Below are 23988 nucleotides of genomic sequence, written 5' to 3' on the forward strand. Positions count from 1 at the left end.
AATTCTGACGATTTGTGTTACCATTTCATCAACAGTTTGGATTATCACATTTCATCTACACAAGCTGTGAGGTGTGCTTATAATGAATGTTATCTTAGAGGCCTGTGGGGAAATAATGATTATTGTTTTTTGTATAAACTTCACAAAATTCAATTCCATGCAATAAAAATTGTTACGGAAATAATGTATAATAAACATGAAACTTCTAGGATTTTTTTACTGCGTTTCTTCATTTGTTTTTAATTTACAGAACTAAATAATCTAGCTTGCAATGTCACTTTTCTATTTCCATATTCTCCTTGCTATCTGAGATATTTATTTCAGATGGGTAGTGATAGAGTTGACCATTATTTCCCTTAATTATTTTCAGTATTACATTATACAGTTTGTGAATTTTCCCTGTTAATTAGGATAAGTGCCCTGCTTTACATTTGGTTAACAAAAATCAAGACAAAAAGCTCTTATAACTGACACAATGTTTATAAATCAAACTTTATTCTCCAATTTTAATCAAAAGACTGTACAGTTGGCATACTGCAGTAGCGTTATTTGATGAGACAGTTAAAAGAAGTGCTTGTATTTACAACTGAACATGCACCCTGTCATATTTTTCAAATGCCTAAAAGATGTTTACCAATGTTACTCTACCTGTAATTCTTCCAATCTTCTTAGAGCTACTAATGTGGCTCCCAGCAAAACCTGAAACATGAGCGCCCAGACTGTAGCCAATCAAGTGGACCTTGTCTGTTGAAAACTGGTAAGATTCCTGAAATGAAACAATAAACCATTTGTGTCTCAAAAATGTCACATAATGGAAACCAAGTTATTACACTTTTGTGAGCAATCTACTGAACTGGTTAACAAAATTAAAGCATATGATGGGATTTACTTAAAATTACAAAAAAATCTTTGATAATGTCTCACACTAAAGATTAGAGTAAGTTTGAAACTAGAAACTATTAACAGTAGATGTAACTTACAAAACTGAATTTCAAATTGATCATGTGGCAGGAGACAAATAGTACATGCAAGGGGTGAATGTTGTACAGCAGGGGTGCCCACACCTTTTTTGGCTTGTGAGCTACTTTTATAATGACCAGTAGAAATGATCTACCTACATTAAAAATGCTTTATATACAGTGGTGTGAAAAACTATTTGCCCCCTTCCTGATTTCTTATTCTTTTGCATGTTTGTCACACAAAATGTTTCTGATCATCAAACACATTTAACCATTAGTCAAATATAACACAAGTAAACACAAAATGCAGTTTTTAAATTATGTTTTTTATTATTTAGGGAGAAAAAATCCAAACCTACATGGCCCTGTGTGGAAAAGTAATTGCCCCCTGAACCTAATAACTGGTTGGGCCACCCTTAACAGCAATAACTGCAATCAAGCGTTTGCGATAACTTGCAATGAGTCTTTTACAGCGCTCTGGAGGAATTTTGGCCCACTCATCTTTGCAGAATTGTTGTAATTCAGCTTTATTTGAGGGTTTTCTAGCATGAACCGCCTTTTTAAGGTCATGCCATAGCATCTCAATTGGATTCAGGCCACTCCAAAGTCTTCATTTTGTTTTTCTTCAGCCATTCAGAGGTGGATTTGCTGGTGTGTTTTGGGTCATTGTCCTGTTGCAGCACCCAAGATCGCTTCAGCTTGACTTGACGAACAGATGGCCGCACATTCTCCTTCAGGATTTTTTGGTAGACAGTAGAATTCATGGTTCCATCTATCACAGCAAGCCTTCCAGGTCCTGAAGCAGCAAAACAACCCCAGACCATCACACTACCACCACCATATTTTACTGTTGTTATGATGTTCTTTTCTGAAATGCTGTGTTCCTTTTACGCCAGATGTAACGGGACATTTGCCTTCCAAAAAGTTCAACTTTTGTCTCATCAGTCCACAAGGTATTTTCCTAAAAGTCTTGGCAATCATTGAGATGTTTCTTAGCAAAACTGAGACGAGCCCTAATGTTCTTTTTGCTTAACAGTGGTTTGCGTCTTGGAAATCTGCCATGCAGGCCGTTTTTGCCCAGTCTCTTTCTTATGGTGGAGTCGTGAACACTGACCTTAATTGAGGCAAGTGAGGCCTGCAGTTCTTTAGACGTTGTCCTGGGGTCTTTTGTGACCTCTCGGATGAGTCGTCTCTGTGCTCTTGGGGTAATTTTGGTCGGCCGCCACTCCTGGGAAGGTTCACCACTGTTCCATGTTTTTGCCATTTGTGGATAATGGCTCTCACTGTGGTTCGCTGGAGTCCCAAAGCTTTAGAAATGGCTTTATAACCTTTACCAGACTGATAGATCTCAATTACTTCTGTTCTCATTTGTTCCTGAATTTCTTTGGATCTTGGCATGATGTCGTCTAGCTTTTGAGGTGCTTTTGGTCTACTTCTCTGTGTCAGGCAGCTCCTATTTAAGTGATTTCTTGATTGAAACAGGTGTGGCAGTAATCAGGCCTGGGGGTGGCTACGGAAATTGAACTCAGGTGTGATACACCACAGTTAGGTTATTTTTAACAAGGGGAAAATTACTTTTTCACACAGGGCCATGTAGGTTTGGATTTTTTCTCCTAAATAATAAAACCATCATTTAAAAACTGCATTTTGTGTTTACTTGTGTTATATTTGACTAATGGTTAAATGTGTTTGATGATCAGAAACATTTTGTGTGACAAACATGCAAAAGAATAAGAAATCAGGAAGGGGGCAAATAGTTTTTCACACCACTGTATACACACACACACACTTTATACTTTATGTATAAAATGTATGTTGTCATACCTTGCATAACTGAATAACCTTTTTGGCACAATAACAATTCAGTACATTTATGGTCACTACAGTATTTGGATTTAATAATCTTCATGTGGGAAAAGGCTGACTCGCATAAATAAGTAGAGCCGAATAATGCAGTCAAGGAGCTTTTGAATTCAGCTGAGTGAAAAATGATGGCTATCCGATTAACTGCGATTTTAGTTCCCTATCCATTCTCTTTCTCAGATCTCTTTTCGGAAGGACATCAGTTTCGTAGTTTTTATGAACAGTTCGAAAAAGTGCCTTTTCACATTTTTCTTCTTTGGAATAGCAATGATAGATTGACAGATCAGACAAACGCACTTCGATTGTGAAATTTTGAGAAAAAAATCCTCTTCCAATTCCACATGCAGCCCATACCCTCCCCAAACAATTTTTTTAAATCCCTTCTTTAGTCAATATAAATTGGAAGGCTAACTAGATGACTGGCGGAGTTTTGCACTAGCTCGCGCGTTTGATTGTGCGTGTGGGGTGACTAATGTGTTAGAAGAAAAGAGATCTCTGACTGGCTGCCCTGTATGTCAATCAAGTGGCAAATGCCATAGGGAGGATATATGATAGATTAACATTTTAAAAAAAAATTTTTTTGAATGCAACGCGATCTACCTGCACTACCTTTGCGATCTAACAGTCAATTGCGATCGATGCATTGGGTACTCCTGTTGTACAATATATGCAGTGAAGTCATCAGTAAAGTTCCTCAGATGTCTGTCCTTGGATCTTTAGATTTTCTAATTTATATTAATATCAAGACTTCTGATAGTGTTGGTAGACTTGTGACATTTGCAGGGATAGCAGATACTGAGAAGAGAGCAAAAATTATTCAAAATGACCTGGACAATCTTAAAAACTGGGCAAAAACATTGATAATGAAGTTTATTGTACAAAAGAAGAAAGTACTACACGTAGAACAATAATTATGAATACAAGATGGGAGATACCGTCTTATGGGAAGCTTTTCACTGCCTGGCTTGTGGGGTACATTTTTCTGTACTGTGACCACAATTTTACACAACAATTCAGATGATTTTGTTTCACAGAAGAATGCAGAGTGTGTGCACTGTGACCTGTTGAGCACATGTTCCTTCTTAGATATACAGTAGGCCCCTGTGATTTGTACAACTGTTTTTCTTAAGGGGGTTGTCACTTGTAACTCTTTTTACTTGCATCACTTCCATGAAGTTTAACAGGTACAGAATATTATGATGTAGCATAATAAGCTGTAGTTCGGATTCAGCGGGTTGGAAAATGTATGGATAATAAGCTGTAATTAACTCTAGTGAGAGCAACATAGTTGTCATGGTTTTGGTGAGTTGGGGAACAATCCTACATGGCACTCTCAAAGCATGTGGTGTACTAACATCATTTGGCCATGATGATCTGCACCATGTCTGTGTGGCTGCATTTCATTTTAGTGAATATATGCATTTTTCAATAACTGCTTTGAAACTGTTTTTTATAATGCAATATAATTCTAAATCAAGAGGGAAAATTTTAATGATTTACAATTCTAAGGAAGAATCAGTGTGGTATATTTCCACATTCCAATTGTTTTGCAAAATTTCTGTCAAAATTTCATTGTTGCCATTTAAGATGTAAAACTGGATAAACCATGCTTTTTCTGCATGGTAAAACCATTCCAATCTTTATTTGTTGATTTAATAAAGATGGATGGATAATTGGATGGGCTAACCAAATCACAGATCCTGTTTGATGCCCCATCCTTAAATCTGGCATTACCCCTCTATAAGTAGAGCCTGTTTCCATACCTGCAACCACTCCAGCATATCTGCGATCTCTTGGCCCACGAGTCGTGTATTCTGTACTGCAATTGGATAATGTTCATGAGCCAGTGACAGCCAGTCAGCAATAATTACATTGATGTCCTTCATCTTTGTCTTCAGTGCAGCTGCCAGCTTCATAACCCAACTCTCTAGCATCCCATCCACCTGAAACAAAAACAGCAGTTTTACATTGTAGCATTGTGAGCCCATCTCACTTGACGTGACAAGCGTATTAAGGGTTATTAATTTCATTAAAAGTATAGCAAGCTACATGGGTGGTAAGTAGGCTAAAACCCTAGGTTTTGTGAATAGTGGTCAACTAAAATCTTACATAAGAAAATCAGTATTAAGCACTAGGCAAACTTTGACTCTGAACTCTAAAAATTACTGAATATATTTTTCTAAACTAGTAAAACTGTGTTCAAAAATATTACAACTCTCAATTGATCACCATTGAGGAAAATGGCATTAGCCTTCGAACGATGGCTTGGAGGCTCTTCATAACAAGGCTATGGTTTACAACAGGGGTCCTCAATAACAGTTCTTTAGTGGCTGCAGGTTTTTGTTCCTGCCAATTTCATAATTAGAAGCTAGGCCTTGCAAATTATAAAACTTTGCATTTAATTACATGGCTTGTTAGTGCTTTAATTTTTCCAAGACAAATCACACACATTGTAGATGTTCTACTTTTTGAGAACATTATCCATGTTTTGTGGTATAAAACAGATTTGTAAGTCTTGGCTTTCCCTTATCCCTCATTTATTTCAAAGTATTTTATTAACACAGATTCCTCATGACGCATTAGCACAGGTTGAAATGGCAGCATGTTAGCTGAAGAGCTGGTAGTTTTTTTGTCATTTGCACCTCATTATTAACTAGTGGCTGGTTAAAAAAAACAGGCAACAAATAAAAGCCATTAAAACTAAAACAAGCAATTAAGGGTTCTCAATCGAAACAAGCAAGTTAACTACAACTAAGCTCAAAAACATATTCCTTTAGTAGTAAATAAACAGGTTCTAATTAAGACATTAGTTAAAGGGAAAACCTGACATCACTGTCGCCATCCAGAGTGTAATTCAGTAGCCCTGGTCTTCATTTCAGTATCTTTCATTCTGGTTGAAATTCATGGCATGCTGGTGAACCCTGGCATGCCCCTTTTAATGTACCATACTAGTCACTTGATATTTGGCTCTTGTTCCTGAATTAATTTTTTTTCTGGTTTAAGCCAATGTTTTCATGGTTTAGTAAACTGTGCCCATATACTGAAACCTCAGAGGTATAGGTATACAGGACAATATTAAATTTAACTTTAAAAACAGAATGGTCGCATCTGGCTTCCTATTGTTTTAATGGTCAGTCATTAGAGTCTCACATACACACAAAAATTGGAAGTCAAGAGACTTGTCCAAAGAATACATACAGTGAATGAATATAGATTAAAAGCCATACTAGCTGGACAGTGACTCCATAAGTGTGGAGTATCTGGTGTCCACTCAGATTGTGGACAACACCTCACTAGTACATATTTAAAATAAAGCAGCAGTGAAAACAAAAATGATACACAGAACATTCTCTGCCATGGAAACAGGGACAAATCAAATCAAGTGAAGTGTGTTTATACAGAATTAGAGGCACCTTTACATTTTCTAATCCTATGTCTTCCTTGTCAGGATTATATTGACAGCAGAAGCTTCTCTGGGCTTTTATCATTCTGCTGTCATTTGTGTCAAAGAGTCTGGTACAGTGGTCTGTCTTCTCTTCTTGAACTCCTCACATTTGCTCTTTCTCTTGCAATTTGCCTTTGTATTTCATTGCAGAGTGACAACCTGCTAGTCAACCTGATAGAAGAACAGAGCAGCATCCCAGTAAATTGGGTGTGCATGATGAATCCCTTATCATGGCCTTTTAATGCATGATGTCAGTGGAATATTCCTTCTCCAGGCACAGCAGGCTTATTCTGCCTACACAACACTTGAATCCTGGGCTTTAGGGAAGCAAGACCATTAAAATGTATAAGGTAGGAACCAAAGAGATGTGAGACTTACAACTCCACAATTTATGGTCATAACCCTGACAACTGGACCCCAAGCCTTTTAGCACAGCCAGCCCCTGATACTATACATCAAAATTCAAAGCGAGTGAACTCACCTGAGAAGAAATGTGATTTGCCATCAAATATCAAAAGAAACTCCTAAGCTTTAAGCAGTATAAGCACCTTAGGTCACTTCATATCCCCAAAAAGTTCAGACTGGGTTATGCGCAGACTCCATTACTGATTAATCTCCTGCTTCATGAGATCATCCGTACAACTCAGATAAAAGACTTCAAAGCATTTGAAAAAAACAATCAGTAACAGTACAACACACAAAACTACAACATCAGGATTTAAAACTTTCACAGAATACCTGATCATCTGCTTTCTATAGTTTGAGTGAAGCCATTTTATTTGAAATTTCTAACAGTCTGATGTCTTTTAATTTTATAATTTCCTGAAGACATCTGCACCTTCATTATCAGTATATAGAAAAAGAATTCTGGCATTATTTCATGTCTGTTAGTTTGAGCATTATGTTAGTATGAGCACTACTTTAGAGTGTTACTCTTTATACAGTTAATGTTTATGTTTTATATAAACATTATATATACATTACATTTAAATAATTATAAACACATTATGAAACGGGTGGTTATATAATGTAAAACTGATACAGCTGTCAGTGTGCTGTTTCTTGCCACCTGATAAACACTTGCAGTGCACAGCTATGCCAACTTTATTCATTGTTGGAATTTGTACTGCATTACTGAATAATTTAAACTTTTGAATGTGCCATTATTTACAGGCTGTTTCAAGACTGAAATAACATTTAGTAGATTTTTTTTGCAGTTAATGTTTGTGATATAACCCTATTGATCTTATGTGGATTCATTTCAGATTTTTTGTTTACTTTTATATTAAATAATGCACATTCTGTCTTTGACACACAATAGTTAAGTACTTTCAGCCAATAAATAATTCTGCAGAAATGTGTCAAGAAACACCTGTGGGGCTCCTTTATACCTACAACAATACGTCTTTCTAATGCATCACTGTGACTGCTCTTTTCCTCAAGTAAGAAGATTTTCTTTATAGTAATTCTGGTATGTACGTTAGTGGGCCGTTGTTGTTGTTTGTTATGTTTACTAATTTATGTACAATGTATGTGTATAGTTCTTTTGCTAAAAGCATTCCCCTTTGGGATAAATAAAGTGCTATTTATCTACAGTATCTACATATTTGGTTTGGGTAGATCTTAATTCACAGTGTTACAAAACTGTTTGTACTTTGAAGATTAAAAAATGTAAGGCGTGTTTCAAAGCTGACATAATTTTAAAACTAATCATTTCAATCCTAATAAACCATGCAAGTCTCTTCCAAGCATTTTTGGGGGAAGGGTATCTGTCTTTGACAACTGCTATGTTGGTATGTTTAATTTCAGCCTCACTTTTGGCACCTGTTTCTTTTATCTGGTTTGTATTAATGGTAGAACGTTGTATTGCATTGTTGAATCTTTTAAACATAACAAGATTTACTCCAAGATTCAAAGATGATGTAAAATCTGATAATTCTTTCTCTTAAATGTTAATAGTTGATACAAACTTTCACAGAAACCTGGATTCTTTCTGAACTGTTGTAGAGAGTTCTGTGACTCTTTGAAACAAGCTGGAAGCAGAATGTGTCATTTGGCTCCAATATCTTTTGTTTGCTTAAATCTTCCAGACACAGTTTAATAAACCATTTTACTATTTTTATTTTATACAGAGCCTTTCAATAATGACCACCACTCCAGTACTCTTTACATTTACAACATTATTCTGCAATGGACATACTCTTGACATAACAGCAGTTTAAGTGACTCATGTTTCAGTTTCCATATGAAGTTATATAGTGCCTTTCTTTAATGAAATTATTCCCACTGCACTTTACATTTACAAAGCTATTGTTAAAATATTGAGATACGTTTGCATTTAGTGTATAGATAAGTCTCGTGACTTGTTTAGGCTCTCACAGTAAACCACTAACAGAGTTTAAACCAAAAAAATTCAACTGCCATCCTTAAGATACTATATAGTCTCTTTCTTAAATGATATCCTTCCTATTGTTGAATTATTGACATATGCGTGTCCTGTGACTCATTCAGGGTCTCATAGCAAATCACGTACAAAAAATAAATAAGAAACCTTTCGTTTAAAGTCAAAATCTTGGCCTCCACATCATACTTCTGTAATATTTATAGTATGTTTCCAAACTGATGATATATTTGAAATGGGTCCTCCCTTTCTGATAATATTAAAAAAATGAATTCTGAAGATACTTTCTAAATATTTAGTAGGATGAGTGTAACTTCGATAACTTTTACATTTTCTAACACCAAAGTGATACATTTTGAAACAGACCCACTTTTGGAATCAATTTATTTTGTCTGTTTTGTTTAAATACTGGAAATTTCTTTTGTGTTATTGAATACTTCGTTTATAAAGTTATAGACATTTCTGAAGTTTTAAAAAAAGATTCAACCTTTAATGTTGACATTTTAATTTAAATATTAAGATTTTTGCCATTACCCCTAAAATTAATCTAGGTTCTTTCTGAATGCTTGCCATAGTGCCGATTCTAGACTTTGTGTGGCAAACTGTAAGCCGTAGACCTTCTGACACATTTGATTTCAACATTTCAGGGAGCAGTTTCATTTTGATTTCCTTAGAGATGAGCGTTTTCCATAGAAATACAATGCACAAATTCATGAATCAAACAATGTAATAAACTTTGGAGTAGCTTTTTACCATATCATCCCATGCCTGACTGTAGTATGGCATTTTACAGAAAAAGAAGTGAAAGTAAATTCTTGCTTACAAGTCTACTATAAGGGCTCTGCTGACTGGAGGTTTGAACCAAGTTGGCTAGGCAAAAAGTAAATGATGGCCTGCAATTTCATCTCAATAGAACATAAAAATTATGATTGAAATAGAGTGTAATTGTTATGCCATGCAAATGAACTTACCGACCAGCCGTGGATGATGATCACCAGTGGTGTAGATGTGTTGAAGCCACACAGATTCAGTGTCTGAGGTTGAAAAGGTAGGATGCTGCAGGTGTCTTCAATGGCATCGCCATTTGTATATAATCGAAAAGCGGATTTTGGGATGTACTGAGATTTAAGTGTGTAGACTGCTTTAAGCTCTCCCGTTGGCCCTGCATTGTAAAGAAAATCAGAGTTAATCACTTCATCATCAGACTATAAATAATAAAACCACCCGAGTCATTGAATGTTACATTAGAATCCAATGAACAATGTCTACAAAGAATGGGGCAGACTTTAAATGTACACATGGTTTGACTGCCCATAATGTATATTATGTTATCATGAAAAGATGTGTGAATGACTGTGTGCTTACAAAAACAATACTGTATTCATATTTCCTGCAAAAAAAAAAAAAGCAATGGATCATTGTTGACATCAGAAATGTACTGAAGGATGCAACAATGCATTTCGGCATGGGAGCATGGAAACATACAAGATATGGAGGGTACTAGCTCAGAAAAGTAGGTAGAGTAGTGATAAACTGGAGACCGAGTATAACAGTAGTAATGATTCATGCAAACTTTGGCACTTTTAGAGATGCTTAGGGATTGCAAAGCCAAGCCTGATCCAATGTCATCCACTGCTTGTCACCCTTATAAATGTAATGCTTCCTGTGCCTCCTTTGATCACAATAATAAGCAGCCAGCCATTTCATTGCCTACACCATTTCCTTCTCTAGATTGTGTGCAGGGCAAAAGAAGGTCTTTTAAATGTGTTAATGTCTATATGGCATCTGGTCTGGATGGAATTTAAGACTGCATGTTAAAAATCTGTAGCCACCAATTAGTTGATGTCTCAGTTGCATCTTTAATATTTCGCTGAGAGGATCTTTAGTCCATTCCTGCTCCCAAAGTACAGCAATTACTGTGCTAAAAGAAAAGGAATGTCTGAATGACTACAGACCAGTGCTACTCACTCCACTCATGATGAAGTGCTTTGAGAGGGTGGTTCTGGGACTCATTCAGCATAATATTCCAGATACTCTGGACCACCTCTAGTCTGCAGATGGTTACAACCTATCTACAGAGGATACCAAATCCCTTACACTTCATACAATATTGGCACAATTGAGATAATAAACAGTAATTTGCCAGAGTTCTGTTTATAGACTACACCTCAGCTCATGTAACACTGTCGTACCATCAAATCTGACCGCCAAACTCATTAACCTGGGACTTAGTGCTACCGTTTGAAACTGAATTTTGGACTTTCTACCTCAACATATGCGAACTGGCAGCACCACATCATTCACGCTGACTCTTAACAGAGGTACTCCACATGGTAATGGTAATGGATGGGATTTCCCCATATAGTTTCACTAACATCTATAAGCATACAGTGGAGTCCATCCTCTTCAGCTACATAACACTCCAGTGAGTGGTGAGAGCAGCACTAAAAATTATCAACACCCAGATTTTGTTTAGGACAGATACAACACTTGCTGCCTTAGAAAGGGCAAAAAACATTATTAAAGACCACAGCCATCTCCACAGTTACTTTAGTTATTGCTCTCTTCTGGAAAATGGTCAGCAGATTCAGACACCATTACTACCCACAGGTCCTAAGGCTGTTGAACAGCTATTCTTCATAAATACTCTGTGTGCATATGTATAGAGAGTATAACTGTATATATGTTACACTCTGTGTTTGTATGTGTATACAGTATATTTTTTGTTTATCACTGTCACTATTCTGAGTAGACATGCAAGGAAGAATTTATTGTTATACACCTTGAACCTTCATTTTATGCATTATTTGTAAGTCCCTCTGATGTCATTGTTTTAAGAGGCATGGGTAAATTTTGCATTATGTACAGTATTGATCCATCTCAGCAGTGTTTCAATGTCAGTACTCAAAACTGACACTGTTGTGCTATCACAGATAAAGATAAACAAGAAACTGCTTGGTTGACCACATTTCACTTCTGGAAATGCCAATATTTAAATGTGTATAAATGGCAACTGGCTGGTACGCTCAAACAAAGTAATGAACACTGCAGCCCTGCTTCAATGAACCCTTACAATGGGGGTGCCCATGGTGTCGATCACGATCGACCAGTAGATCGCGTGGCATTCCAAAAAAAAATTTTTTTAAATGTTAGTCTATCATATATCCTACCTATGTCACTTGCAACTTGATTGACATACAGGGCGGCCAGTCTGAGATCTCTTCTCATCTAACACACTGGTCATCCCGCACACACAATCAAACATGCGAGCTACTACAAAACTCCGGCTATCTAAGTGATCTAGTTAGCCTTCCAATTTGTATCGACTAAAGAAGGGATTTTAAAAAAAATTTTTGGTTATGGGCTGGATGTGGAATTGAAGAGGAATTTATTCTCTCACAATGTCACAATCAAAGTGCGTTTGTCTGATCTGCCAATCTGTCATTGCTATTCCAAAGAAGGAAAATGTGGAAAGGCACTTTTGAACTGTTCATAAAAACTACCAAACTGACTTCCTTCCAAAAAGCAATCTGAGAAAGAGAAAGGAGAGGGAACTAAAATCTCCGTTAATCGCACAGCTGTCATTTTTCACTCGGCTGAATTCAATGGCTCCATGACTGCATTAGTCAGCCTTTTCCCACATGAAGATTATTAAATCCAAATACTGTAGTGACCATAAATGTATTGAATTGTTATTGTGCCATAAAGGTTATTCAGTTATGCAAGGTACAACAACATATATTTTATGTATAAAGTATACTCCGTGGATATGTGTATGTGTGTATGTATATAGCATTTTTAATGTAGGTAGATCATTTCGACCTGGGCATTTTAAAAGTAGCTTGCAAGCCGAAAAAGTGTGGGCACCCTGCCTTACAAAATGAAAAAACTTAAACTTACAAAAATGAGCACTTACAAAGCGCTTCATTGTAAGTAACTTCAAGATGGGCTCTCTGTGACCCTAAATTGGACAAGTGGGTTTGAGAATTTCACAGTACTCTGTATAAGTGACAATACTACTAATAGAGGTGCTTAATTTATATTATGCTTAAAAAGAACAATGTCACATGCCTTATGTTTTAAGTTTCATTTACTTGTGTCACTATTCTGTACACACTTACTGTTCTTCCTGTTGTCTTTCTTAAATCTCCACCATTCTCTTATGTTTACTACAGGCTAATAACTTTTACCTACACCTAAAAGAAAAATGGCCTAGAATGTTTAGGCCAGTCACGATGTTAAGGATTGTTAGCATTTAAATTCCGGTCTATAGTTTTTGAACAACCACTCATAACATAACAATTCCAAACACTATTAATCTAATTCTGGGTCATAGGAGAACTTGTTCCAGTAACATTCAGGTTAAGGCACAAATCAGCTCTAACTGAGTTGCCAGTCCATTGTTCAGCTTACTCATGTCCAAACCTACTCTCAAATGTGATATTGGTTTTCCATTATTATGCAAGATTAATGACAGTGAACACTGACTCTAGACAAATATCAATGTTACTCTTTTTAGAAGGCTTCTTAAGCTTCAACAAACCACCATTTGCATAATGGATATTTTTGACAGCAAATCTTATCCCCGTTCTCTATACATGTGTGATAGGATTGTGTCCATATATTTGAAGTACTGCTAAGTGAAATGACTTCTCAAAGGTTGAGGAGCAATCTTAAAAAAAAAATAAATACCTGATTTGTGTGTTATGATAACAAATGTCCAAAAACACAGGTGGACTATTCAAGTTTAAATATTTAACCAATATGACCAGGTGGCACAGTTGTTAGCACAGTTGCTTTATACCTACAGAGACTAGCTAGCCCTGTCATTAAATATGTGAAGTTTGCATTTTCTCTCGTATCCATGTGATATCATGTTTTATTGTTACTTTTTATTTATGTAAGGATTCACTGATCTGTTCTCAGTTCATGTTTTAACATATTTTCATAGAAAAGACTTACTTCAATAATAGAAGGAATTTTCATCAACCTGCAGTTCTATAATTCATTTTCACTGAAAAGATGAAATCTACATAAAGTAGATTTAATTTATTCCTAATGCAGTGACCCAAAATCAGATATGCAAAAAAAAAAAACTGAAAAAGGTCATTTCCACTCAATATTGGCCAAGTGTTTTCTGAAATTTGCTTTGTCCAATAATTTTCATTTTGGTGAATTCCTAGTTAAGATAATGAATGATGGTAGAATTAGAGCTCTGGCAGACATAACATATCAGTATTGGAAAATTAATATTTATAAGTAAATATCTTATACCCATTTAAAAAAAGTTAAAATAAGTCCCTTCATATTTTGACTTATTGAGTGATTTAGCAAGAGTCATGCAGAAAATTAGTGATGCTGACTGAATTGGCATCCTTACTGTATATATAGTCCCTCACCATCTTAAGTCTCATCAAAAATATAATACATTTTTGTAGAATTCCTCCATTTATTTGTATATTTTTTTCTGTTGAACCTGACTACTCACACAAAGAATGCAACTAGTAGGAGGCTTTCAGTACACAGCAGAACACCCAAACGTATCAGCACACCCACTGTATTAATTAATGGTTCAGTAAGCAGTCAGCACTAGCAGCATGCTTTGGACTGTGGAAGTACATACAATGTATACATTCTCGTACCCACTTAATCCAGTTGAATGTTGTGGGGGTGGCTACAGCCCAACCTGGCAGCATCAGGAACAAGGCAGGAATCTCTTGGCATGAGGCACCAGTTCATTACACTGCGAATGTGAAAGAACCTGGAGGATGTTCACTCTGTCACATGGACAACTGGCAAACTCTAAGTTACTTGGACTAGAGTAATTCCACTTATGTGACTGTTTCAGCTTATCAATAATCCAGTTTAACCCTAACTACAGCAATAAAATTTTATTTTTATAAATTCAACATGGCTGCTCGACTCTCCATGGGCACATTAGGAATGTACAAAGATGAGTCCCTACAGTTGTAAAGCAAGACAAATATGATAATACAATACAATGATGCCGCTATCTGCGACCCTGTTGTTGAAACGAATGGGTACCAAAAATGGATATTTTCAAACCAACAGTAACTGAGGAAAATCTTGATGTATAGAGAATATATTTATTTAATCCCTAACTAAGGCATATTCGCTGTTAAATATTTAAAATGTATACCTTCTGTCTAAATGTCTAACACTGCCACCTTGAAGTAACTTATTGTTTTAAATATTAACAGTGCTTAGCAGCCTCACTCTTGAAACAAAGTTTTAAATCCGGAATTCAATTTAAAAAAGGACTATTGTAAAAAAAAGTGTGACTTTAAAACCACATAATCCATTTGGCAAGAACCTCTCTGTGGCATTGAGTGCAAAAAAAGGAACCAACTTGGATGCATATCATTCCAAAGCAGAACTTATTCACACACAAATTTGGCCAATTAAAAATTATGAATAAGCCTAACATGTCTCTCTCTCTGAGATAAGGGAGGGAAAACCGTAGATGAACCCAAGCAGAGACAGGAAGAACAGGTACGGCATTTAAATTCAGGATTGGAGAAACTAATCATATTTTTTCTGCTGTATACAGTATCCCCAAATATTTACATGCTCAATCACTATAAACCCCTGCCAAACACCACAAGACATAAAGCGGCTTCTTAGTACGCACCGTCAACCCATGTTTTTTTTTTTTATTTGTTCTTTTTACAACAAATATTACCACAAAGAATTACAAACCTGAGCGGATTTTCCCATCATTTTTTTTCTGTCCTGCCATGCGCTTAAAGCAGCCTAAATGCCGCATGATCAGTATATATCTCAATGTTTGTGCACCTTCATTTGACTTATACGGACAATGTCGACTCAGTATATGTTTTAAATGTATAGTGGCTATTCTGTTACAACACACAATTTGCTACAAAAATTGAATTTTAAAAAAGTTGCAATACAAACATCTTGCTCGCCTACAGTCTTTTCACGCAACATCCCGCCAATCTTTGCAAGACATGTGCAATGCCTTTCTTTCCTCTTCTTCCAATAGCATGTTGCTACGTTGTAAAAGGGGAGGGTTCATCTGCACATGCATTTTGGCGGGCTGCGCATAGACTCGCGTGTCCTGTCACAACGCCGTGCACCGCTTTTTTCATGTAGTTTGATGTCAGCTGTAGCGGCTCAACCCGTTCGCGTTTTAAAAAAAGATTGTACCATTCCCAGCCAGGATTAAATCAGAAGTGTAACAGAGTGAAGAAGAAAAGACGGGTGAACAACATTACATATCTTCAGATGTACATTTTTTTTGTATAAGAATAGAATTGCTCTGCGGTGGGCTGGCGCCCTGCCTGGGGTTGGTTTCCTGCCTTGCGCCCAGTGTTGGCTGGGGTTGGCTCCAGCAGACCCCCGTGACCCTGTAGTTAGGCTAAAGCGGGTTGGATAATGGATGGATGGATGGATACGAATAGAATGCACTGCGAGCTCCCTTATTCACTGATGCCATGCCCAGCCTTTGTGGTTCTGCTGAATTTTCCTGCATTTTGCTTTGCCGCTACTTGCTGTTCTGCCCATCCACATTTATTTAAGGGATGCAAGCTTTAGCACTCCAGTTATCTGCGACTTTTTGCTATAACATTTTAGCAGGTAAAAAGAACTGTTTATTGGCTTATCTATACCATCATATTTTTATTTAACATTTATTTTTCACTCTGTGTGGAATTTTTGGCAGTTAACATGACCCTTTATTTTTTAATTAGTTATTATAATATCTTCCAGTTTTTAAAATTTGTGTTTGTTCTAAATATTTATTTAAGGTTAGGACTGCTGTCTTGCTGATCCAAATTTCACTCTGGGCACTGTCCATATGGCGTGTCCGCATTATCCTTGGGTCTATGTCTATGTTTTTCTCTGGGTTGTCTGGTATTCATCCTAAAGACAGGGAAGTTATGATAATTGTTGACACTTATTTGGCCTTGTTCACTGAATCTCTGGAGAGTGTGGGTGTGTGCCCAACAATAGACTGGATGAGTGGGCCCAGCATTGTAAGTAATTTCAGGATGGGCTCTATGTGACCTTAAACTGGACAAGTGGGTTTGAGAATTTCACAGTACTCTTTAGATAGATAGATTATATTTATAGTACTGTTTTTATTACTTTATTACGTTTCCTAACCATTTTATTTAAATACAAGGTCATTGGAAGATAGAGCCTATCCCAGCATTATTGAGTACAAAGTAGATATGCGAACCCTAAGCTTCCAGTCACATTCACAAACAAACAGTGGCAGTCTAGAGTCTCCAGTCAACATTATCTGCATGTATTTGATTTTGGGAGGGAAACCAATACAGTCATGGGAAGAATATGCAAATACAAAAGAAATAGTGACAAAACCAGGGTTTTAACCCACTCTCTTGGATCTGGAAGAAAGTAACAAAATCCATACATCACCATGATTACCATCAATCAAACATGCAGTGCCAATAATGTGGTTTTGTAGATTAATAATTTATGCTTTTTAAATTGAGACTACTTAAAATATAGAACATATTTTTGTTATTACTTAATGATATTTAAAAGAAAATTCACCTGAAAATCATATACTTCTTTCTTCACTGAGTATTTTCACTCATTAAATTTCAGTTGAACAGTTGTATTTTGTTGTCAACGTGAATTTTAACATAACTAGAATTCAGAAGTGTAATAAAAACATAGCCTTCCAAAATTAGTATTTTATTGTGTAAATGACTTGTTTGATTTACATTTTGCTAGTATGAGTGAATTTTGAATATATGTGGTATATTATGATGAATATTTCATCAGACTCCTTAGTTTCAGGTCAGAGCAGCTTACAACTTTCTGGGTGTTAAGTGGAAGCTGGTTTAAGAAAAAAGAAAATGAATGCAAAATCAGACTCTTAACCAAATGGGTAGACTTCTTCTTATAAAGGGTGTTAAATTCACAGAGAAATAAAATGGATACTGTTGCTAACTTTTAAAACTGCATATCAAGGGATTATATTAAGCATAAATTTGACTAACAGCTATAATTAACCTTAAATTAGGAAACGGTCAGAAGCAAAAATCTATGACAAGCCAGGACCAGGGCTACTTGTCCTTCAATTAAATAGTAATTTAAAATCTAAATGTTTAAGATAAAATATAAATTTATTTTATCCATATTATGTAAATATTTTGTGAAATTCAGGCTTGCAGGAACTGTATTTTGTAAGAGAAGCTTTTGTGTGGCTGCTTCAATCAGCGTATTTGTCATAGTTCAAGGTCCACTCTTTTTTTCCTTTTACATTTCACAGAAAGTCTAAATTTAATATATTTATTTGCTTCATATCTGAATCTGTGATTCATGTTATGCTGATCCCGATACTGAACCTGATCATGCTCTGTTAGTCATTGCCTGTGTGCAGTCGCTTCCTTTTTTATCGTATCTGGTTGTAGTTAGGAGTCAGGATTTTTGCATTCACTATGTAGTTTCAGTGTTTCCTTGACATTTGTTTGTATTTCAGTATTCTTTTTAAAATATACTGTATTCTTGCCTTCTTTATAGTGGTATTTGTCGTGAAAGACAATATATAATGTAAAAACAACATTCGGCAGTTGTCATTCTGATGCTGTATGGTTTCTGTTATTTCTAGGAAAAATTCAAAATTGTCATCTACCATAATTCAATAAGCTTTAAACTGCAGTCAACCTCTAACATCATAAATTAGAGACTTTATGTACAAAGACACACAATTAAACATTTTTGTATATCCAGGTGTTCCGGCTTCCTCCCACAGCCCAAAGACATGCGGATTATGTGGATTGGCGACACTAAATTGCCCTAGTGGGTGTGTGTGCGTGTATGAGTGTGTTTCCCTGTGATGGACTGGCGCCCTGTTCAGGTAATGGTTCCTGCCTTGCGCCCCATGCTAACTGGGATAGTCTTCAGCCTACCATGACCCTGCTCAGGATTACAACGGTTTAAAAAATGGTATGGTATGTTACAAATGAAAAACAAATCTTGTTATCCTAGGGAATTAAGTGATGATGATAGATTGTTTTCAGGCAAGGGGAGATGATTTGGTATGCTTTTTGTAAACGACAAGGCAACCTATTGTATAGGATATTTTGTGTGCTCTTTCTTGCAATTCTTCCTTTATGATATCAGAGGCTAACTGATAAAGCTGTTTAGTTGAATGTGAATGATTGTTCTGGAATGATAAATTTGATTTGATTGGAATAACAAGCACACAGAGTAACATAGCTGGAATTCACATAGTTGGAACTGCTTTTTTTTTTTTTTTTTTATTTACAGGGAAAACTACATTGGAACTCTAGCCGGGTAGCATGAGACACAAGGTAGGAAATGTACCCAAATGGGACACCAGTCTATTTGTTGGCATATTCAAACACGCATCCATCCACTTTATGTTAAGCCAATTTAGAAAATAACAGTTACTTTAACTGCTTTGTTTCAGATGTACATTTATTTGTTTACATGTAGTATATCTTTGTTTTGGAGTTATTCTGTAATTTTGAAAGTTTTAAATGTCTGTGATTCACCCTGAATGCAAGTTATTGCCCTTAGATATTTGTTAATAATAATAGTAATTATTATTATTATGTTTTAGCCTTGCAGTTTTTCATTTTGTGATGCAGTTACCAGGACGCGATGTGTAGCTGCAGGGTGTGTAGTTTAGGGTGTCGTACTGCGTTCGGTCATCAGTGTGTTCATGGCATCTATTAAGTAGTGTTAAAACCACAAGTTGTTTGTTCTGAATATATAGGTTTTTAATTTACCAAGAAATTATGACTATGATCTTGTTTAGCATTTTGCTATTGATTTCTGATTTAAAAGTTCAAACTTTGTTGATCCTTACTGCAAATGTATCCATCTTGTGTCAGCTTGTTTACTTTCTGATCTCCCTACACAGACTTGTACTGCACCTTAGGTTCTTCCTCCATCTTTTTGTCAACTAAAAAAATACATTTGCCTTGTTTAACTTCAAACAGAACATTAACATACATGTCTTTGGGATGAGGAAGAAAACTGGAACATTTTAAGAAAAAACAACCAGGCATAGAGAAAATATGCACATTTTATACAGATAGCAATTGGGCCAGAAATCACACACATGTCTGTGGAATTGAGTGACAGCAGCATTAACTATTACATCACCATGCTGTACACTTTGTATAGTAGCACCTGTGAAGTAAATGAACATCTTCTTTTTAACCATGTTGCCTCCTTGTCCTTACTGTAGTTCATCTTTGTACATTTGGCTATTATGTTATCTTTCTATTTCTGCATCAAAAATACCCCATACAGTACTTTGAGCCAAAACCACCCTATAAAGACAAGTGACTGTAATGTCTAGAAGGTCCAGTTAATGTGTAGACTATGAGAGAGGATGTGCTAAACACTATGGAACACCTGAGGGAACTGTTGTGCTTTTAAATAGCTTTGCCATCTGATAATCAACTGTCCTGTTCTGATCTGTCTCTGATCTTTTATAATGCTATACTAGCTGTGCTACCCTTCTAAGACAGGATGAAATCTAAGTAATCAACATAGACCTCAACATTAATGTTTGCAGTGCACCATATAATGCATATGTCTCTGTTTTATGCAATTTTGTATGGGATTCGTAAAAGCAGTGCTAATGTTTGTGATGCAGCATCTGCTGGAATGACAAATACAACATTTTATTACTAAAAATGTTTGTGATTCACCACCTTTTGGAATGACACAGACATAGCAACCAAATGGACACGCAGATAGACAAGCAGACACTTATCCTTTTATTAAGGTGGATAAGAGCAAATACATTCACAGAAAGTGCAAGACAAATTAAAAAGAGGAGTTTTAGATTCCCCTTATTAAATTCCAGCTGTAGACCTGGGAATGAGGATGTCACAGACTGAATGCTGTGTCCTAATAGAAATAGGGCTAGTAAAGAGTTAAACATATGATGCAATGCTGACATTTGCAGATGAACTGAAATGTTCCAGGCCCCCACTCCACTATCTCCCCCACCCTGCTTCATTTTTCCAGGAGCACTAACAACATAACATTGTGGTCGCTCATGAACTTTGCTTGCAGCCTGACCTGAGAACAATTTCACAACTCGTTTGGCACTGCTGCATTGTGGACCCTTTCCAGCAAGACCCAGATTGCCAACAGAGTTGCAAGTGGCCCTCTCTCTAAGGGAAAGGGTTATTTTGTGCCATGTTTCTACAGGGCACTTCTTGGCTAGATAATCTACCAAGCTACCTTGCCCTTTTCTTACATTGAATGCATGCTGTTAAATGAATGAGTAATAAGAGTGTATTTCTGTACATCCAATGGAAAAAGTTTCAAGATACTAGCCAAGAAAATGTCAAATAAGAAAAATGTATTGCTTTGGGATCTCTTTTGGACTCTTCCAGGCTCTACCACTCCAACTGAAACAGCATATCATTATTGCAAGTAACATTCTTTACTATATTCACACTTAATTTGTGAGACAGGAGTGGATATCACACACATGATGCAGGTAAACACTATGAAATATCCTGCTATTCTCAGCTGCTGTGGGACTGTCTGACCATTGGCCTTCTACTGTACTTCTCTCTGCTGTGCTTTACTGAGCCTAGTTTAATCATTAAGCCAAAGTTAAGACCATATAGTTGTGGCTGCTGCAGTGTGTGCTGTCTGTGCAACCCCCTTCATCTGACTCTGATGGTAATGTGAGAAGCTTTTAAACAGCAGTTCTACCTCTAATAAAGCTGAAGGCACTACAAAGACTTTGATCATCAAAAGTCTATACCGGATATCTTTGTCACTAAAATTGATTATATTAATATTCAAACTTTGAGTCAAATGATTGTAACACAGTTTGACCGTTATAGTGCCAACATTCTGTTTAGCTGCAACCTTCACCCCAAAAGCCGTATACCTGTTCGGAATGTTTCCAGTTCCTCTGAGTTACATGAGTAATACACCAGCGACAGAAAGAGAAGAGTTTTGAGAGAGGCCATGAGCGGACAGTACCGACGAGTTCCCAACCTCCACCTGCACAAGAGCATATAAGAAGGTTACATTAATCATTAATCTGCAAATTGTGTTTATAATTTTCAAAAATGGTATAACAATTGTGAGCAGGGTCGTCTTCCTACCTTGCCAGCATCTGTTGCCAGTTGTAAGGACAAGATCAAGGGTGCATGCAGACTGTGGTATTTGCAGCCCTGGTTGAAGGTCAAGAGACTGCCTGGCCAAATTCAGTTGACTTTTACCTGATTGGTTCAAATACTTCTCAGAACACTTTACGAAACAGTGTGTGCCATCATTCTGGGAAGGGCTGGGGGAAGTGCGCTACTTTTTCTTTTAGAATTGGGTTTGTCATGGTATTAGTCCCTGTCAGTTCATTCTTATTGCTGTGCTAGAGATGACTTTGTTAAAAGTGGATCAAGGCTGATGAGGCCATTTGTGTCTGACAGCACCCTTATTATTTTTATTATTTATTATATTTATTATTAGTGTGGTTTAGTGGGGGCTTTAGTGGGTGTAGATAGACTTCCATTCATATGGAATGAAAAAAAGACATTTGCATTTACTGAGTAAATTCAGACCCAGATGAAATGTTACCAGTAGGATTTAATATAGTTTAATCAATTTAATGTAATTTAATTTGAGTATGTTTGACAAGTACATAAATCAACATCCTCTGTTCCCCCTCCTTCTGTATGGTAAATGGGTTGGGGAAAATCAAGGTCAGGACTTCCAGATTTCATAAAAGTACAAATGCACAAATATGTTTTAATCTTGACAGAACTGGTGTGCAAGCAATTTTGAACTTGCACTGTATGTTAACTATTGAACTATTTGCGTTATTACAGTTCTCATCTGTGCTATGAATAAATGTATCCTCTTGACCTTAATAGTCACCTACAATACTTTAATTAATATGTATAAGTGTATTTGTCTTAAATTGGTAGTCAATAATTAGTTAATCACTATGATTTATGCTTTAAATGCGATTCAGAAATATGTGATTATTTACTGTATATACACATTTTACTCTTTCATATAGCTTGCATTTAGCCATACATACAGTGTATAAAAGTGTTTTTTAACTTCTGTTAGGAATATTAGATCTTTGTACATGCAAGTAAGAATTTCACTGTGCTCTGTACATGTGACAGTAATAACACTATACATTTATAAACCTATATAAAAGGTCATTTTCAGGTGTAAACATCTAGAGACAATGTTAAAAATGAGAAAGAATCCTAAATATTTCTCTTACAAAATCTTATAAAATGTATAACCAAGACGTTGCACAATATGCTGGTTACAGAGAGAAAGAGATGAAAGGGGCAAAACTGAAATAGTATTTTTATGAATGTATGTGTAAAAGTAACTAGTTTATGTGAAATGAGGATTTCCATTGTGTCCAACATAAACATCTTATGTGATTGGTGCATGGCCCGGCCGAAGAATTAACAAAGGCACTTGTAATAGGTGATTTGGACGGCTAGAGGAATCTGTTGGTGACTAGCTCTTTGCTGAACTTATCACATTTATCTATCAAACAGGTGGGGTGGGGAATGGGATGACTAGTTTACACTAAAATGGAACCTGTGCTTCAATTTCTTATATTTTAATGCTTCTTTTGCTTTCCTTTCTAAATACAAATGCATGCTTTTCAAATGTAGGCAAAGAAAATAACAGAGTATTGCAATTTTTTTTCCCATGATATGATTTAAAGAGCACAAGTATTTTTTCTTTAATTAATGTTATGCATCTTTTGAAGAAATGTTAGCAACTGTATAGCAAAATGTACTGCTTCTTAAATGGGACATTGAACTTATAAGAATGAAAATAATCTGTAAGAAGAGAACTATTTACTATTAATACAGAGATCAAACACAAAATGCTCTGTCCATTGTGGTAGGGTGACAGTTAGGCAAGGCAGTACTTGGGCAAAAAAGACTATAAGAAGGGGGAACTAGTATGGTTTGTCTTATGTAAGGAATATTCATTGTAACATCCATGATAACAGTATAGTGGGTCATATAGTCATTAGAGTCCTGTAATATTCCTTGGGATCTTATGGATGGGGAGTCGGCCACAACAGGGTTACCTGACCTGAAAAGTGTTATCACACATTGGTAGTTTTTTGCCACTAATAATTTAAGAAGGGCTCAGTGGTGGAGGGAATTCTCAGAGTCAGGTTAGTTTTAGATCTGGGGGTTGGGACATTTGTGGAGTGTTTGTTTCTCTATTTTTTCTTTGATTTTACAAATTTATACATACATAGAATGTCTCCATGTGAAGTATAAATAAATCTTCAAGTGCTCCTTTATCTG

General features: G+C 36.2%; 1 protein-coding gene across 1 annotated transcript in view; it reads right to left on the minus strand.

Moving 5' to 3' along the window:
* The window catches only part of lipca (lipase, hepatic a), a 39203-nt gene extending 17284 nt beyond the window's left edge, over window positions 1-21919 (minus strand). The window contains exons 1-5 of the mRNA XM_039770222.1: window positions 21796-21919; window positions 21576-21691; window positions 9640-9830; window positions 4586-4765; window positions 649-766 (exon numbers count right to left, since the gene is read on the minus strand). Coding sequence (XP_039626156.1) covers window positions 649-766; window positions 4586-4765; window positions 9640-9830; window positions 21576-21691; window positions 21796-21806 — 616 coding nt within the window. The 5' untranslated portion in view covers window positions 21807-21919. The remainder of the gene's footprint in view (window positions 1-648; window positions 767-4585; window positions 4766-9639; window positions 9831-21575; window positions 21692-21795) is intronic.
* Between the last annotated feature and the right edge of the window lie 2069 nt (window positions 21920-23988).

This window comes from Polypterus senegalus, chromosome 12, assembly GCF_016835505.1.
Source record: "Polypterus senegalus isolate Bchr_013 chromosome 12, ASM1683550v1, whole genome shotgun sequence".
NCBI classification, from domain to species: domain Eukaryota; kingdom Metazoa; phylum Chordata; class Cladistia; order Polypteriformes; family Polypteridae; genus Polypterus; species Polypterus senegalus.